The 16,842-nt window shown below is 37.4% G+C and overlaps 1 protein-coding gene across 4 annotated transcripts in view; it reads right to left on the bottom strand.

The window, feature by feature from the left end:
- Positions 1-5,548: 5,548 nt before the first annotated feature.
- LOC136054336 (transducin-like enhancer protein 4) overlaps positions 5,549-16,842 on the bottom strand; it is a 97,552-nt gene continuing 86,258 nt past the window's right edge. For all 4 annotated transcript variants that reach the window (XM_065745562.1, XM_065745563.1, XM_065745564.1 and 1 more), the window contains 9 exons: positions 16,035-16,167; positions 15,557-15,750; positions 15,223-15,299; positions 11,360-11,609; positions 10,015-10,262; positions 8,902-9,049; positions 8,140-8,290; positions 7,726-7,802; positions 5,549-6,130 (listed from right to left, as the gene is read on the bottom strand). In XM_065745562.1, coding sequence (XP_065601634.1) covers positions 6,023-6,130; positions 7,726-7,802; positions 8,140-8,290; positions 8,902-9,049; positions 10,015-10,262; positions 11,360-11,609; positions 15,223-15,299; positions 15,557-15,750; positions 16,035-16,167 — 1,386 coding nt within the window. In that variant the 3' untranslated portion in view covers positions 5,549-6,022. The remainder of the gene's footprint in view (positions 6,131-7,725; positions 7,803-8,139; positions 8,291-8,901; positions 9,050-10,014; positions 10,263-11,359; positions 11,610-15,222; positions 15,300-15,556; positions 15,751-16,034; positions 16,168-16,842) is intronic.

Below are 16,842 nucleotides of genomic sequence, written 5' to 3'. Positions count from 1 at the left end.
GCCAATATCTCAAAGCCAGGCTGAAACACATGGAATTCTATTAATGTCGTACCATGTATTTTAGAATTTTCTTCCCCCACTCCATTTGCAGCTTCCAGTGATTGGGCGGAAGACTGACAGAGCAGCAGAGCTACTGCCTTGTTTGCACACTCATTGTGCTCAATAAGGCCTTGAAACGATTCCCCAGAGATCATCCTTGTTCTTTTCTCAGCAGAAAATGCTTCCTTATATTTCAATTCAGCTGTGATGAATTTTTATAAATAAAGGATACCTAGTATTTAGGAGGTGATTTTTGTGTGGAAGAATGTAACGCTTTGCACAGGGCTTGGGCAAGTCATCTCACAAATGTCAGGAGGCAGAGCAGAAAGTAGGGCTCCACCCAACACCTCCAACTGTGACCCCAGCGTCCGACTCCTCAGAAAGTATCACTCTCAGCATCAAACCAACACTGAATGACAGTAAAAAAATCCAAGCCAGAATTGCTGATACTCATCACGATTCCCCTAAGATCCACCAGACAGACGTCCAAATGCATTCAAACATATCACAAAAACAAACAAACAAACAAACAAATAAATAAATAAAAGAGGAAGGTTTTTGTTGCTCAGGAAATGAGGTAACAGACTATCAGGTCACGCTTTTTTTTTTTTTTATGTCAATAGCACTGTCTCAAGACTGGTTTGTAAAAGTCCTATTGTCTCTTTTCATTTTACATTTTTCATCTCTTTTCACATTACTGTGAACTGTGCCACAGCACATTTGTTATAAAATTCTTCAAGAACGATGATAACAAAACCAAGGCAACTACTCTTCTAAGCTCTTTTTTAAAACAGATTTGATTGAGAGATAAAGATTAGCTTGGAATTCCTCCACCCCTTCCTTTATCTGAATATGAAAAGAAGATGTAATACAGATGCTTGCCCTGATATGACATTAGAAGACAATTTAGGTCAATATAATTACTGTAGAACGGGATATAAAATATCTGTATCTCTCTATCTATATCATTGCAAAATATTTGTACTTACTGATTTTACCTCTTGTATGCATTTTAGCATTCTAAGGTAATCAGCTAAGTCCAAGCCATGGATGTAGAAGTAACTACTAAACAGTCCCTCACTTCATGTGTTTACCATGCACGCAATGTCATAGACTAATTGTCCCAAAACAAGAAAAAACGTGTTTCTGCAACAACGTGTCCATGTGACTCAAAGTGACCCCTAGAAGAGCTTCTCTGCATTTGATGGCAGGATTATGGACAAGCTGTGTATGTCAGCCTACACCATTTTTAATAATAAAAAAAGACACTATAATACTGTTTCCTTGTAACTGAGACAGAAAATCATTTGCTAAGAGTAAGAACATTTATTGGTTTTGACATAAAAATTCCTTGCTGTGAGGTGGAAACACTGTACTCCAAATACCGGAAGAAACGTGAAATCTCAAGGGCTATGTTCAGTAACTCTTGGTTCAAAACCAGACGCGACAGGTGCATTATTTAAGAGCTTGTCAGAGATGATCTTGTACAGCACACTACTCCAGGATTCAACTCGTGCTATGCCTGGGAAGGACACTCTCATATAAATATAAGGCTGTGTGTCAAGCCCACACTGCCCAAACTATTTCATCACCGCTGTGGTCACTACAAAACATTAATAATAGAAAAGATCTTCATTACTAAATGCAACTGCTTCTCCCACAGACCCCATGTAATAGTAGGTCTTTGGCTGAGCTTCTTCAGCACACATCTGCTCTGAAAATTTCAAACATTTTTCACAGCAGGCATACTTGATGTTCTTAAATGTTACATCAATGCATTGCTGAATTCAGTGTTAATTTGGTGCCACAAAGACATCGAAAATTCAGTGTAAACAAGAAACAGTTGCAGACCAAGATACTGCTTTGAATTTCCTGATTTCTGCACAGGCAAAAATCTGATTATGTTCTACTCAACAGTAATTTGCTTTTCATTCTTACAGAGCTAGAAGCTAGCCACGTCAGGATTTCAGTGGGAGTGATCAAACAAATATGTTGTAGAACAGAAGAGGCTCAAAGGTCCAAACTGTTAAAAACAACACCACAAGTAACCAAAATCATACACCAACAAAATAGTCTGATTAGGTTCTGCAGCAATGAGACAGAATTTCATCTGCATAAACTGTGGGAGCACTGCTATGTTTGGCACCCAAACATTCACTTGCACAAAGGATCTGACCTATGTTTCATAAGAGGATACTTGAGACAGATGTAGATCTGCAAAGGTTCCTTCCTGTTTCCACCGATCTCTCAGGAAGAAGAAAGAATTTTTTATGTTTTGCATGCCAGAGTGAAAACCAAAATAAAAGATTTGTTTGAACTAGTATAGACTTAAGTTTGCTCATAATCACATCTGTTTATATGTATATATATATATATATATATATATATGTACACATACACATACAATGCAGCTGAGTAGATTAAAAAGGAGAAAAGTATCTACTTTGTCTAAATTGCATGAGAAATGTCATTTGAAATTTTCAGAAAATACTATTTTGATGGAAAATACTCCCACCAAACATGTCCATACTGGCCAGCGAGAAAAGACAGAAAGATTAGAAAAAAATGGCTTTCGTAATGCATCGCTGCACGAGGCACAGTTTGTGAGGAAAAAAAGAATAATGAGAAAGCAATGCCTGTAACTTGAATATGGAGAATGCAGGCCTCGTGTTTGCAGTACAAAAAACATCTGTGACAAAATATTCCTGCACAAAATTGCACTCTGCAGTGGCAAGAGGAACTAAAGAATGAAAAAGGAAGGTGACCTTATGTGTGCTTAAATGAAAAATAGAAAGTAACTCTGTACCACCTCTCACTTGCATTGAACCCTGAAAAGGAGAAAAACAGGGACGATTACTTGTTTAACTGTGATAATCCTGGATTAAAGCACTTAATTCCTACACTGTTTACAAGCCATTAATACAAATATTAATAAGCAGATATATGGCAGTCTGCTTTAAAACTATATTACTTCACTTTGAAAACTAGCTCTGGTAGAAATTCAAGATACGCAATTCTTTATTCTTTTTAAAGGCAGGCTTTATTTTAAGAGTTTAAAGTAATTTCTTACGCCTGAACTATTACACAATAACACAACATCCTCTGCAAACATTAACTAGGTGCTTTTCATTTTGTTAGTAAATGGGAGTGCACCCCTAGCCTTTAAAATATTTGAATGGCAAAATAAAAGGCGTCTCCTACATAACATTTCTAACAGGTAAATTGCATCTCTTCAAACAAAAGTAATAACAATTGACAGAGAGCATCTGTACAGAATTTATCTTTACAAAGCATTACTGTAATAAGTAGCAGAGAATCTCCATTTGAGTGAAAACTCAGATCATTTTGGGGGAACTCAACTGTTAACTGCAAGGAATCGGGAGAGCTCTAAAGGACAAGTAACAGCATTTCCCTCCACACTCCTCTTCACTGACAAGTATCCCAGTCACTCACGGTGAAGATAAATGACTTAATCAGCTTAAGCCTTGTTTTAGAATTTCAGAAAAACAAAAATTTCTCAGCTGGGGGTTTGTGAAACAGCAGTTAGCATAGACAGGATGTGACAGCATGACAGGATTACACCTCTGGGAGTTGGTAACATGCACATCACTTTTCAGATACAGACTGTGGGAGAAACATTTAATTCCAATATCCACTTAGATGCTTTCCATTTCCTTTTCTCCCACTATGACTAGTACAACTTCCTCTCCCCTTGAGTGGTGTGTAACTTCTCCTAGTCCACTTTATTTTCCATTCCCAAATACTTCACTTTAACCTGCATCCTAGCTACTGAGTTCTTAATCAAAAATCTATTGCAGTCAAGAGAACTCTTTGGATGGTTGATGACAAAATTGAGGTGCCGTTTTCCACTGTACCACCCTCTCACTCATATGCTACTGATTTCTGCAAACTTCAGCAGGCCTGGGAGCTGGAGCTGTTCTAGATTTCTCTATGAGGTATGGAATAACATAAAGCTTTGTATCAGATGAGAAACTAAACAAATAGGAAGTGGCAAATTCCTAGGTGATATGGTTGAAGTCTTGGGGCCTCTGAGCATTGAGACCACCAAGAGTTGAGAGCTGCTGCAGTCAGTAACCTGAGAAATTACTGATTAATTGATTTTGTTGACTGGGAAAAACTTGGTGAAACATGGCATTGTCTATGAGTGACATCACGTATCTGTGCTGGCACGCCCTACTGAATGTCAGTTCCCCTTACAAGCAGCATTCCGCATACCTAAGTGAGATTACTGTACACAAAAGAACAAGGGAGGGAAGAAAGACTTAGAAAAATATATGTTAGAAGATACTTATGTTTAATGCTTAAAAGTCTGAATGCACAAACAATAATCTACCATTATAGAAGTACTGGTGGTCAATACAATGCATTAGAACTATGTACAATGACACAGTTTAGTATCAAAATCTTTCTACAATGTAGAGTATTACGAAACTGTTAATGACATCAAACACTAAGCACTTAAGACACCATTTTTTGCTACCACATTTGGAACTTCAATGAACAGTCCATTTTAACTTGCAGCATCAATCCATTTCTAGTATGAAATTAAGTAATTTTCTACTTATACAATAAGATTTATCTACACGGGTCTTTTGATTTTGATCCATAGCAGCAAAGGCACTGTACATCAGCAGATCCACAGACTTAAAGATTTTTTTTAAAGCATTCAAAAAAAAAAAAAAACCAAAAAACAAAAACAAAAAAAAGAGTCACAGATCATAGTTTAACAGCAACAACAACAACAAAAAAAGATAACATGTCTCTGGCACAATGGCTCAGTCTATGTCCATTTTAGGGACATCCAATTGAGACTTGGATTGAACTGCTGGCAAACAAAACAAGTCCTTTTCCCAAGTGAGAATCCATTCCTTTTTGTATGCCGGAATGAGTGCTCTTGTAAATCCTACCTTGGAGGTCATTGCTTTTGAAGTTTTTATATCGGTAGGCATCCTTTTTTTTTCAGTGCAGTTTCCAAAGAACATATCAAATATTTTTCATAATCTCTTGTAATTGAAAAATTGCCCAAAGACACATATCCCCATTTTCAAGGAAACATTGCAAAAGTTTCCAGAAGTAACAAAGGTGATTCTTTGAGGCAACTTATTGTACTCTCTACAATATAACAAAGAGAGGTGTTTATATTAAAAAACCTAGCTTGACACCAAAATGCTTTATGTTCATCAACAGAAAAGCATTGAGAACAAATCTGTACACAGGATGCTATATTAACATTGCAAATATATAAATTAGCACATTCTTACTTAAAGTGAATTTAATTTAGATGTGAACTGAATTTGCCATTCATCACAGGCATGTAGATTACTGGCTACAGTTTGCAATTTCCTAAGTTTCCAAGACTGTCTAAAATAGTTAAGTTACAGCATCTTCCCACCAAATAATTATACTGTAATAACACTTAGAGGTCTTATCCAAGAACAGGACTAAAAAATATAACAAAGGTTTTTTTTTGTTTTTTTTTTTTTGTTTGTTTTGTTTTGCTTTGCTTTTAAATAGAAACTACAAGCCTATTTAGTGTAGCTATCACTATCTCTTGAACATCCTTCTCCAAAATCCCCAATTTATCCACTAGCAAAAACACGAAGTATTCAATGCACCTTTTAAACTAAAGCCGGGCCAGACAGCTTTATTTAGTCAGTTCATTGTTAGAAAGCCTTCTTTACACAAAATAAATACATTACAGATATAATACATAATTAAAGAGTCAAGTTCACTGTTAAGTATGATTATTCCATCTTCTCCCAAATAGCTATCTGACAGTTTGGTATCACAAGTTTTTAATGAGCATTCACAAATCAATAGCAATTTAAAAAGGTAAAAATAAATTCCACAACTGCAATGAGCATTTAAGTTCTTAGTCTAGAAAAGGAAAGAAAAAAAAAAAGAAAAAGGAAATACAGCAAAGTGCTAGGAGAAGGAGTTCTGCCTGCATTTAGATTTGTCTCTAATAAATAACTTCATAGACTGTAGCTTTCTTGTCCCCAGAGCCAGTGACAATGTACTTGTCATCCACAGAGATATCACAGCTAAGCACGGATGAGGATTCTTTGGACTACAAGAAAAAGAGAGAAAGAAAAAAGGAGAATTACATCTTTTCAATCCTTCAAACCAAAAGGGCTTGAAGATTAATCAGAAGAGTTTATAGACAGGGAATACACAGAAAGCTCACTTAAATACCAGCTCTAGAGGTCTGAATCTGAAGTGAAAGGGTGACAGCTTTTGCTACAAGCCTTTCCCCAAATTTGTTTCACCTAAAGCTCTGTGGTAACACAAAAGGGCAGCAGAAAGGGAAGGAAATGTTTTATTTAGTGCTATAGACCTGGAGATAATCTATCAATCTACAAACCAAGCAGAAGGTTGTATATATGTTCTACAAGCTATAAGCATTTATAAATATTTTATGCATTAGCCTTTACGTAAAAATAAATCAAAAGAGATCTTATTCTTCCCTTCTTTTCTCATTTTAATCCTTATGGAGAAACACTACAAAACTGCACTATCTACAGGTATGAAACAACTCCATAGAAGTAATCACATCTCATCTCAGTATTTGCTTAACAATGGAAAAACAAAAAACAAATAAACTTACATTACCAGCAAGGATGCAAATATAAAAAAGACACTGTGGTGTAATAGGAAGGTGAAAGGAAGATAGCATACATTAGGATGCAATAGCTTTGTGCCCTTCCCAGCTGTTCTGCCTTTTTTTTCAGATGATGTGTATGTATTGCCATATTTTACTTGCTGTTCTAGTGCATTGTTTCCTGAATATATATGCCAACATTTTCTGCAAGTTTTATACTACAAAAATACACTAATTTTTTTTTGCAAAGAAAGATCTACTGTGCTGCAGTTCTTTCTCTATCCCTTATTAAGAAAGTTGCAATGGGATTAACAGTTTCTAGCAAGTTCCTTGAAAGACAACTCAGACTTTGTGTGGGAAGTCATTCCAGAGCCGAATAATCTCCACTACTAAAATTCAGAGCTCAGACTTCTCATGCCAAGACAAAATCTGCTGCTGTTCTGGAAGACAGAACCATTACAGGTATCAGTACAGGCAAGATCTGATCATTTAAGCAGGAACACCAGCTAACTTAATTAAAAAAAATCCCAGCACAGAAGTACCAGTAGGTGAAAGTACATGCCCCAGATCCTGCTTTTCTTTAATGGCACTTAAGTACTATTAAAACTGGACCCAGAAGGATTAAAAACTACTGAAAGGTTACAATTTCCAATTCCATCCAACAGGATCCCTCCATAAGGATGCAGTCTTTAGTTCATCAGAATGGCTGTCCAACACACTGAATTTATGCATCTCATTCAAGAAAAAACATGTTTTATACAACTTTCACTAGTTCAGCTACAAAATGGACCTTCAGTGAATGCTAATCTAACAAGACTTGGATTGCGCACAAGGTTAAAAAGAAAAGACAGTAAGAACAACTTCAGAATATATGGTTACTTTATTGCAAGAGATAAATTACTAAAATGTTAGAAAGGACTGAAGTATGTCTCTTTAATTACAGAATATAGCAATTAGCCAGGAACTTCTATTTAAAAACTCCTTAAGCTAATGACAGACTGTTAGATGTGCAGCTCTACTGCACTATAATGTAATGTGGAAAATAGCTTTTAGGAGATTATTACCTGGAATATACTGGCTCCATAAGGTGTTCTCCAGGCATTAAGAAGATTATCTTTTCCAGTGCTTACAAACCATTTGCCTGCAACAGATTGTTTAAATGTTATTGTTGCATTTTCTTTTCAAGGAACACACCCCAAGCAACAGACCAGTGTAAGAACAACACATTCACATGTTAATGAAAAACATGTCTATAAAGAGTAGCCACATTTTAAACCAGTAACAATAAGAGGTTTGGTGACAACATAGAGTTTCTACAAAAAAAAAAAAAAAAAAAAAAAAAAGGAATATTTTAATAGCTTCAATGGTTAACTTCAACATCCAATTCCTAAATATCTCTTAATTCTATCTACAGGCATTCTTGAAAGAATTTCACAGGAAGGAAGAAAGAAAATACCAGCATGGAAGTACTTGCTTACCACAATGAGCAAATTTGAGTGACAGCACGCAGCTCTCATGAAGATGTAGCTGATACTTGTCCGGTTTAGTAACGTGTAGCACCTCGACGTTACTGTTCTCCATTCCCACTGCCAACCACTCACCAGTTGGACAATAGCCCAGGGAGAAGATCTGGAATTAGCACAGCACATGCTTCTGTCAGTCAGGAATGAGTTCCAGATATTCAAAGCGGACTTCTTGCTACTCTTGTTAACACTATGCAGAAACATCATTGTCTGCTACAGTTTTAAAAACATGACAATCCAATTACTATAGTAATCAAGATAAATTAGTGTAAACAAAACTCAATTAAAACTATAATAGCAAAGCACTGAATCAAGCTTTAAAAGTTAATATCCTAGCTTATCGAACAGAACTTAAAAAATATTTTTGTAAAATATTTTTGAACAAGGGTCTACAGGAATGGGAACAGACTGCATTCAGGAACACTTTAATCTGGCAGTTTTTTTATAAAAAAAGATTCTCCACTGCTTTCATGGGAGAAGTACAAATCTGTCAAACAGACATAATCCAGAAAGATGCTTAGCTGGCACACAGAGAAAAAAAAAAAAGAGCATGAAGCTAAGTGAAAAATTATTTGTAGTACTTTTTCCAATCTGTTTTTCTTCATTATATAATAATAATGAAGAAAAATATTATTATTATTATTATTTTATAGAAGGGTTTGTTTCAGAAAACCATGACAAATTTTTCTTAACACGTTGAAGCTCCAAAGACTGGACCTGTGATGTGAAGTCATGTTGCTGTAGCTGTCTCCCTTCTCTGAGATCCCAGGATCTGACTGTGTTGTCCAAGCCTCCTGTCCAAAGCTTGGTGCCATCATTAGAAATATCGATGCAGCTGGCTCCATCTGTGTGACCCTGAAATTGCCTGAAAATATCAGAAGAGTCACATATTCTCATAATGGAAAGAATCAGTTCTGATGATGTACTCAAAACAATTTCTTTTTCTTTTAGACTCTGACAGTGTCATTAGAGACAGGTAAAATTCACCTAAAAATGTAAATTTTTAGATTTCCATGGAAATCTAAGATTAATCTGAACTCTGAGATGACCATACAGGTTTTGCAATGAATTGATGATGGAATTAACCAGGCCATACAGCCAAATGTTAATTTGATCTTGAGAAGCATTTCTTTATGAATTAGGTATTCTGAAGATCTTTGTTGCTGACTATGTATTACCCACATCTCAACTGGAAAGACCAAGTGTTCCAGAAAGAAAGTTACATGACTGTCAAAAGTTGTTTGCTTTAGTAAGAATCTGAAGGACACTGACAATTTATTTTAAAGCAGTTAAAATGGAAACATCCGAAGGTAAAAGCCTGCCTTTGTGTGTGCAATATTAAAACAGCATGTTTTATAATGATATGTCTGCTGTGTAGTGTACAAAGAAGGTCTGTACAAGTGGCTAACTACCTTACTGGTCATTAGCATTGAACATCAACTCCAACTTCTAAGACACTGAGTGTGCAATGCAGTGATTTACACGCATTTGTACTTGAGACATTATCTGCTGATTAAAGAGATTGGAGTGTGAGCACAGTGTATTGCATGAAAACAAAGGAATCCGTCTGTTCAAAGAAACAACAGCAATTTCTTAAGAAATTAACAGTTACGGAGCAGTTTGGAAGACCTGGAATTATGAAACTCTCAAAATTCACAAACAATTAAATAGATTTTTGTTGGAGTACTACCACAGCTATTGCCTAACAGTGAAATAGCAGGAGCAGCTATGCTGACACAATGAAGAAAAGAGTGTATTTATGTTGAAGAGCACATAAGGCTATGTCTAATTAATTCTTCACAGCCCAGCAATCTGGTTCTGTTGACCTACCTTACCAAAGTCTGGTTATGCAGATCCCACACTGCAATATTCCCATCACTACAGCAAGAGAAGCAGACCTTGGAATCAGGGCTGATTGCTAGGGCATAGCAAGCTGGAGCAGAAGATGTCAGCTCTGCTTTAATGCGTGGAGTCGGAGCTGCCAGGTCCCAAATGGATAAAGTGCTGGCTTCTCCACCAACAATCAGGGTGCGGCCGTCAGGGAGCAATCTGCAGGAACGGATGTAGTTATCTCTGTTCTGTGGAGACAGAAGCCATCAAGAGATTACTCATGAGGAAAGGAAAACAGCATTAACATCAGAGCAGAAATCCATAAAAGTATTGTATTCCCTCCTGGTTTTAATGAGCCATTTATACTTACGACAATGATAAAGTATATTAACGCCAGAAAATTACATGACATTAGGGAAGTACTTAAACTTGATCTACAAAATTCAGTAGTGAGAGATATTTAATCTTAATTAGCATCAAAATGCAAAGACCTGAACCCAGCTCCAAACAATTCAAGACAGCTGTATTCAACAGCTTGTGTAGAAAGTTAGATTTTCATATGCTGTATATTTCAGCATATTAACCTCTGGGCATGGAAGAGTACCAAATTCCCTGCACATCCCCCTGCTCTGCTCCAGTGAGACTTGCTGCCACCATCTAGGAGATGTCAGAGAAAAATATTTGGGCAATTTTCTACATTTGTGTAGCAATTTGTGCTCCAATTCATTATATGTCTACATGTGCTGCAATGTTCTCATTTTATTGCCTTCGTAACAAGAAGCAACATCTTACCAAGAACTGGTAAATGACACGAGAAAAACTGCTAACAATGGTTCATCTTGTTAGCACATTCAAATAATTTGTGAATAACACTCCGGGATATTTTTAATTAATAATAAATATTTTTAATTTTTAATTTTAATTAATTAAGACAGGGCAATGCATTCACACACATACTCAGACAGAAAATATGTGACAATCTTCAAAAAATTTCTAAGAATACAGCTGCAAGACAACAATTCTTCAGCATGGCGGGATATCAAGCTTTAACATTGCCAACAAATGTCAAAGTTTATAAACAATATCTGCTTTACTGTCTTTGATCTTTCCCCCTTCCAATACGATTTTAGGATATTAAAGATGTCTTGATTCACCGGGGGGAAAGCAACACAAATAGTACAAGGAACAAACTTCAAACTGCATTCTAAAAGAAACAACATTACAAATAAAATATCAAGCTTTGATACCACGGATAGCACTCAAATAGCCACTGTTTTTTGTACCTTAACAGTATCATTTCAATCTTAACACAACCTGCTATCTTCTCCAACCACGATTCACCTACCAGGCAGTCGAGCTGAGAGACAGGGCTCTTGTTGCCAGGGTGGCTGATATCCCAGACTTTGACACACCCCTTGCCACCCGTGTACACATGTCTTGTGGGGTTGCTGATGGTAACTGCACACACAACTTCCCCATGATTCAGAGTGTTAATCTGACGGGCATGGCGAGGGATTCCTGGACCAATGAGGGCATCGGGAGGGAAAGGAACAGGCTGCATCTGGCCATCTGCACTCACATGAAATGAGTATGCTCTAAGGGGGGAAAACACAGGGGTGAGAGGACAAACAGTGACAACATTTTCCTTCAAGCCTATTTCAGAAAACAGAATTATATATGTGTTTCCACTACAGGCATTTAGATGGCTCACTGAGCTCCTCTTAAAGCTCATTTTTCTGTAACATAAGGAAGAAATTATTTAGGTATCTATAATAAGGATTTCAAAGCATATACATCAGTACTCTTAATGTGATGAGACTATCTACCAATCAAATGAGCTGGCTTCTGGTCTCTCCACAACAATACATGGGGAGACCACGGCCGGCAGACAAAGGAAGAACAGGTTAGGGCCCACTGGAAGACAGAAATAGGTAGCCAGTTGCAGTAGAGCCCTGGGGCAGCTGTGTGCCAGGGGGCATTTGGTTGCTACCATACTAGCTCTAACATGCAGACTTCAGCTGGATCATTGCCTAGCTGCCTCAGACACACTGCAGGTCCCTCGCAGCTCAAAGGAAACTGCAGAGCACAGTGCGTTACCAAAGCAGTAAAAACACCGTTAAGAAGGGGTTAAGCCCTCACGTATGCTTGCTGACATCTGACATGACAAACCAGCAAAAAAGCATTGGGATTTTCTTCCTTCTTTTGAGCTTGCTTTCTTTTCCTTCTTTTCTATTTTAATTCTTTCTTGTAAAGCTGACACAACAACTACAAATCCCAATTTCTCTTGCCAGAATTAGGACTCTCACTGAGAAAAAATGTGTTGTGTGACTGCCAGTTATGCCACCTGTGAATAACCTATCAACAGCTTCATCTCAAAACATTTTCCACGGAGAACCACTAGGATGTGAAACTGTCTTGTTCTTAGATTCTTCCTGGCACATCTTATCTATTACAAGAGCACAAACGTTATAAAAGGGTTCACCTACATTCACAAAGGTAACCTTAACAAAAAGCTTTACTTTCTTTAGACTTAAAACATCACAGAAGTACTGACAAAAATAAACAAATGAGAACCAAAACATAATAATAATAATGGTGAGGATTAAAACAGCTCACAAAAAAAATAGATTATGATACTACTTAGAAAGCTCACTTCTTTAATTGCTGCTTGAAAGTCAATGAAGGAGAGCTTCAGAATTCAGCTACTAAATTTGTTATTTAAGATTCAGAGTATATTTACATCAGAACAGTAATTTTTATGAGGATAATATGCAACTGCATTTTCACGTTCCTGCCCTATTTGCAAAGCTTTACAAACTCTTTTCATCCTGCTCTCCGTTTCTTGTTCTGGCAGGTCTGAGTGACACATAATATCATCATTCTCCATTTTTTGACATTAAACACATTCAGGAAAGGGTAGGACAGATTTCTGTGGCAGTCAGAAGCAGTGAACTGCCAATGTAAGTAGAATCTTGGTTTCAATTATCACCACAGAAATCTGAAATAACTTTCTCATTATTTCCTTAATTCCTGTTTGCTGCAGTAAAGTACTGAAAAAAAGCAGCTAAATCTAACAAAACTAGTGAAACTTCATTATCATATTTTCTGATTTCTGTTTTAAGTTTCAGTCATCCTGTGCACTGCTATGCTGAATACTTTTAATGTGTTTTCATCATCCACAGAGATCCTTGCCAGACTTATAAAGTACACAGCTAACAAATTTGGGGGGTTGTGGTGAGGAGGGGATGGGCCTCTTCTCCCTGATAAATAACGACAGGACGAGAGGGAATGGCCACAAGTTGTGCCGGGGAAGATTTAGGTTAGACCTGAGGAAACATTATTTTTCTGAAAGAGTGGTCAGGCACTGGAATGGCCTGCCTAGGGAGGTGGTTGAGGCACCATCCCTAGCGCTGTTCAAGAAGTGCTTAGATGAGGTGCTAAGGGATTTGATTTAGTAGTTGGGTAGGGATAGTGATAGGAGGATGGTTGGACTAGACGATCTTATAGGTCCTTTCCAACCTTATGAACTTATGAAATTTGAACAATTTCAAAAATAAAGCTTAGTTCTGGAGCAATTAAAAACTACAGTATTCTCATTCCATCTGTTATTCTCATCAGCATATGTGACTAAACTGTTGCTTTTTAATTGTTCTTAAGTATTGACAAATTCACACTGTGTGTTACTTAAGTAATTTAACTATAAACACTTGGTAATTTTTTTTCTTTTCAAATTACCTATTTTTTCTATTTATATAATGTACTATCCTCAGCTTTGTGTGATATGTCCAAAGTGGAAACAGAATTATTAGTAGCTAGATCCCTGACACACCACACTTAAGGGATCCATTTCAACTAGCTGCTCCATTTCAACTAACACTCAACAGTGCAGATTTTCAAAACTTTTGTCTTACAGTAAATCAGAAAGCAACAGTCCTGAATGACAGCTGTGAAAAATATCGTACTTAAAAGTTAAGAAAATACAACCATGCAAAAGCAATCACAGACTTCAGATTTTAAGGCTGACAAATATTTAAATGCAGCTGTCAATTAAAACAGTCATCATCAGTGACCATTCAAAAACACTTCAGATGCAACAAAACCCAAACGGACTTGACTTCAGATCTTCCCACCATCACCAAATGTGAGATGTGAGCAGCGAGGTCTGCACAATTCAAATTTCTCAGACCATACAAGCAAAGCCTAACGCAGCCGGTTACCCTTCCTGGAGCCAGTTCTGCCATGGATAAACTTGAACAGTGCAAACATATATGATTGTTACATCTAGAAATTTCTAAGTTTCCACTGCATGTGTAAGATGAAAATCTGCACCCTGAAGAAATTCTTAATGTAAACAGCTGATCTGGAGGTTGTTGCAAAACAATTTTCAAATTTGGAATTCAGGGTATAGTAACTGGAAGAAAGACAACCGAGGAAACTACGGTGTGCAGTCTAAGAGAGTTAGACATGGTTTATGAATTTGGTGTTAAGTTTGTACAAAAGGAATTGTCACACAGGAAGTGGAATTGGGGACCCTCACATAAAACCCAGATCGATATCGTTTGCATCAATGCTTTATTTTTCTCCTCTCTAACTCAAGAGGGATGTGAGCACACAGCTCTTCACATCTACGTAATTGTTTTTCTGAGGCTCATAACAAGTGATGCGTGGTAGAGCAGGTCACCTTTTACGGTCAGTTCCATCAGGGATGAATTTGAACATTATGATACAATAATTCTTTCCAGTATTTTCAATCAAACAAAACATTTCAGTGTTCCTTTCTCTGCACACTGCTGCCTATAGCAGCCTGTAAGTTTGCAAGTAATTGCAAGGCTTTTGCAAACAAAGAAATCATTTTTTAAACTGAAAAGCAGAGTACAGTGGAAAAGGAAAGCCAAGATCCCACTCCAATTTGTATTTCTATGTAAGACCAACCAGTCATATTCAGCATGTAACATCTTGAAATTCAGCTGCCTTTCTGTTTGTCTCCTTTTCTCTACTCCACCCAATCCTTTCCAGCTGCTATTAGTCTTCAAAACAAATTTGCAAATGCAACTTTAAGATTAAATAGAGTTTCTTCTTCCTTTGTCAAAGAGCCACATTTATTCTACTTCACACAATAATTTTCAATAGCTAAGGGCAATTCCAATCAACTAGGAAACACAACTTCAACAGATGAATAATTTGTAAAGCTGAATGTTTGATACTCACGGTTTTCCTCCTGGGATGCCTGTGAGATTGGGGGGGATGCCTGGGACTCGCATGTGATGATGTGGATCAAAACCAACCTACAGTTTTCCCCAAGCAAAACACAAAGGTATACTGAGGTATGTTATGCCTTAACAGGTATGTATAAGAATATATAGGTATATAAAAGGTATATATAAGGTATAATAACGTGTATTATAAAGATGGAGACAGCAAAATAAGACAGTTTTATTTACAAAGCCTACTTCCTGAATTACAAAAGCTAAACTAGATTTAACCCCATAGTTCTTACATTTGATATGAATTAGCACCAAATACTCTTGCAGCTAACACTTACCACTGGAGATCTTCCATAAGCTGCAGCTGCTGCGGCCGCTGCAGCTGCTGCACTCATCTGAGGGGAAATATTGTGAAGACCAGCATAGGCAGCTCCAGGACTGGTCAGCTCTCCATTCATACCAGCATGTGGGACAATGCCAAATGGAGTTGGATAGGGACATGGCACTGCCATGGGTGTCCTTAGACCTGAAGCTATTGAAGGAAAAAAGAAGGAAGTCACACAGCCACTCCAGACCCATCAGATGAAATATGAGTTTCTCAAACAGTACAGTACATATACAGATATAACACAGCAAATTCATATGTATATATCTATGCGTCCATACATCTCTCTATACAGATATATATATGCTATTCTAAAGTGCTGTCAAGTTTAAGTAGAGGTAAACTCTGCCTTGCCACTGTACACTGAAAGGAAAACATGTTTTGGGATGAACAGAAGCATCCTCACACTGGTGAGGCAGATCAACACTCACCTAGTGGGTCCACACCCGGAGGTTTGCCGGGCACAGGCCTCAGTCCAGGAGTGGAGTTGCTGCCTGGAGTTGGTGCGTCAGTCCGTGGAGTTGGGGTATTTGATTTAGATACAGGAGTAGTAGATTTCTCATTCTAAATCATCAAGAAGGAAAAGGGAAAACAGCGTGTTAGTTATTTTACTCTCTTGAGTAATTGCTAGAAAGCAAATGGAAGACAACCAGAGCACATGTGATCAGTGAAATCTGGCTTCTGGTCTTGGGTTTCAAAAGTCACTGGCAATGTAAAACCAGAGAGACACTGAAGAAAACAGAATGGATATGGAAATTAACTATAGCCTTCAGAGCTTTCATTGCCTGGCATCTATGCGTGATACTAACTGAAGTCAGTGACTGAAGACCACTGTGCCCTGCCAGTTATACTGTCAGCACATGTTAAATCCATCCAGTGGTCACAGATCTGTCCGTATTTCAAGCTTCTTTGAGGAACCACTGCCATATAGACAAGAAGAGCAGAAAAAAAGCACAACTGACCAACAACTCACACACAGATGTGGTGCTGGTAACATATGGTAGAGACAGTGATGGGCATTAAGTCAGAGACTGTGCAGTGCTGCTCTTGTGACAAGCTTGTTTATCAGACAAATTGCTGACTCCTGGGCCTGAACCTGTCATTCCATCACCTTTCCTGAGCACTACATTCACTTTAAGCTTTCTTTTTATTTATTTTATTTCTTTTAATAATCACGTATCCTGACCTGTGAAGAACACAGAAGGGAGTTACTGTGCAGCTCAGAAATGTGATTAATTT

This window comes from Cyrtonyx montezumae, unplaced genomic scaffold (assembly GCF_038088225.1).
Source record: "Cyrtonyx montezumae isolate F1298 unplaced genomic scaffold, pur_monq_1.0 scaffold_36, whole genome shotgun sequence".
NCBI classification, from domain to species: Eukaryota; Metazoa; Chordata; class Aves; order Galliformes; family Odontophoridae; genus Cyrtonyx; species Cyrtonyx montezumae.
The sequence above is the reverse complement of the archived record's forward strand: the minus strand, read 5'-3'. Positions and strand labels throughout refer to the sequence as shown.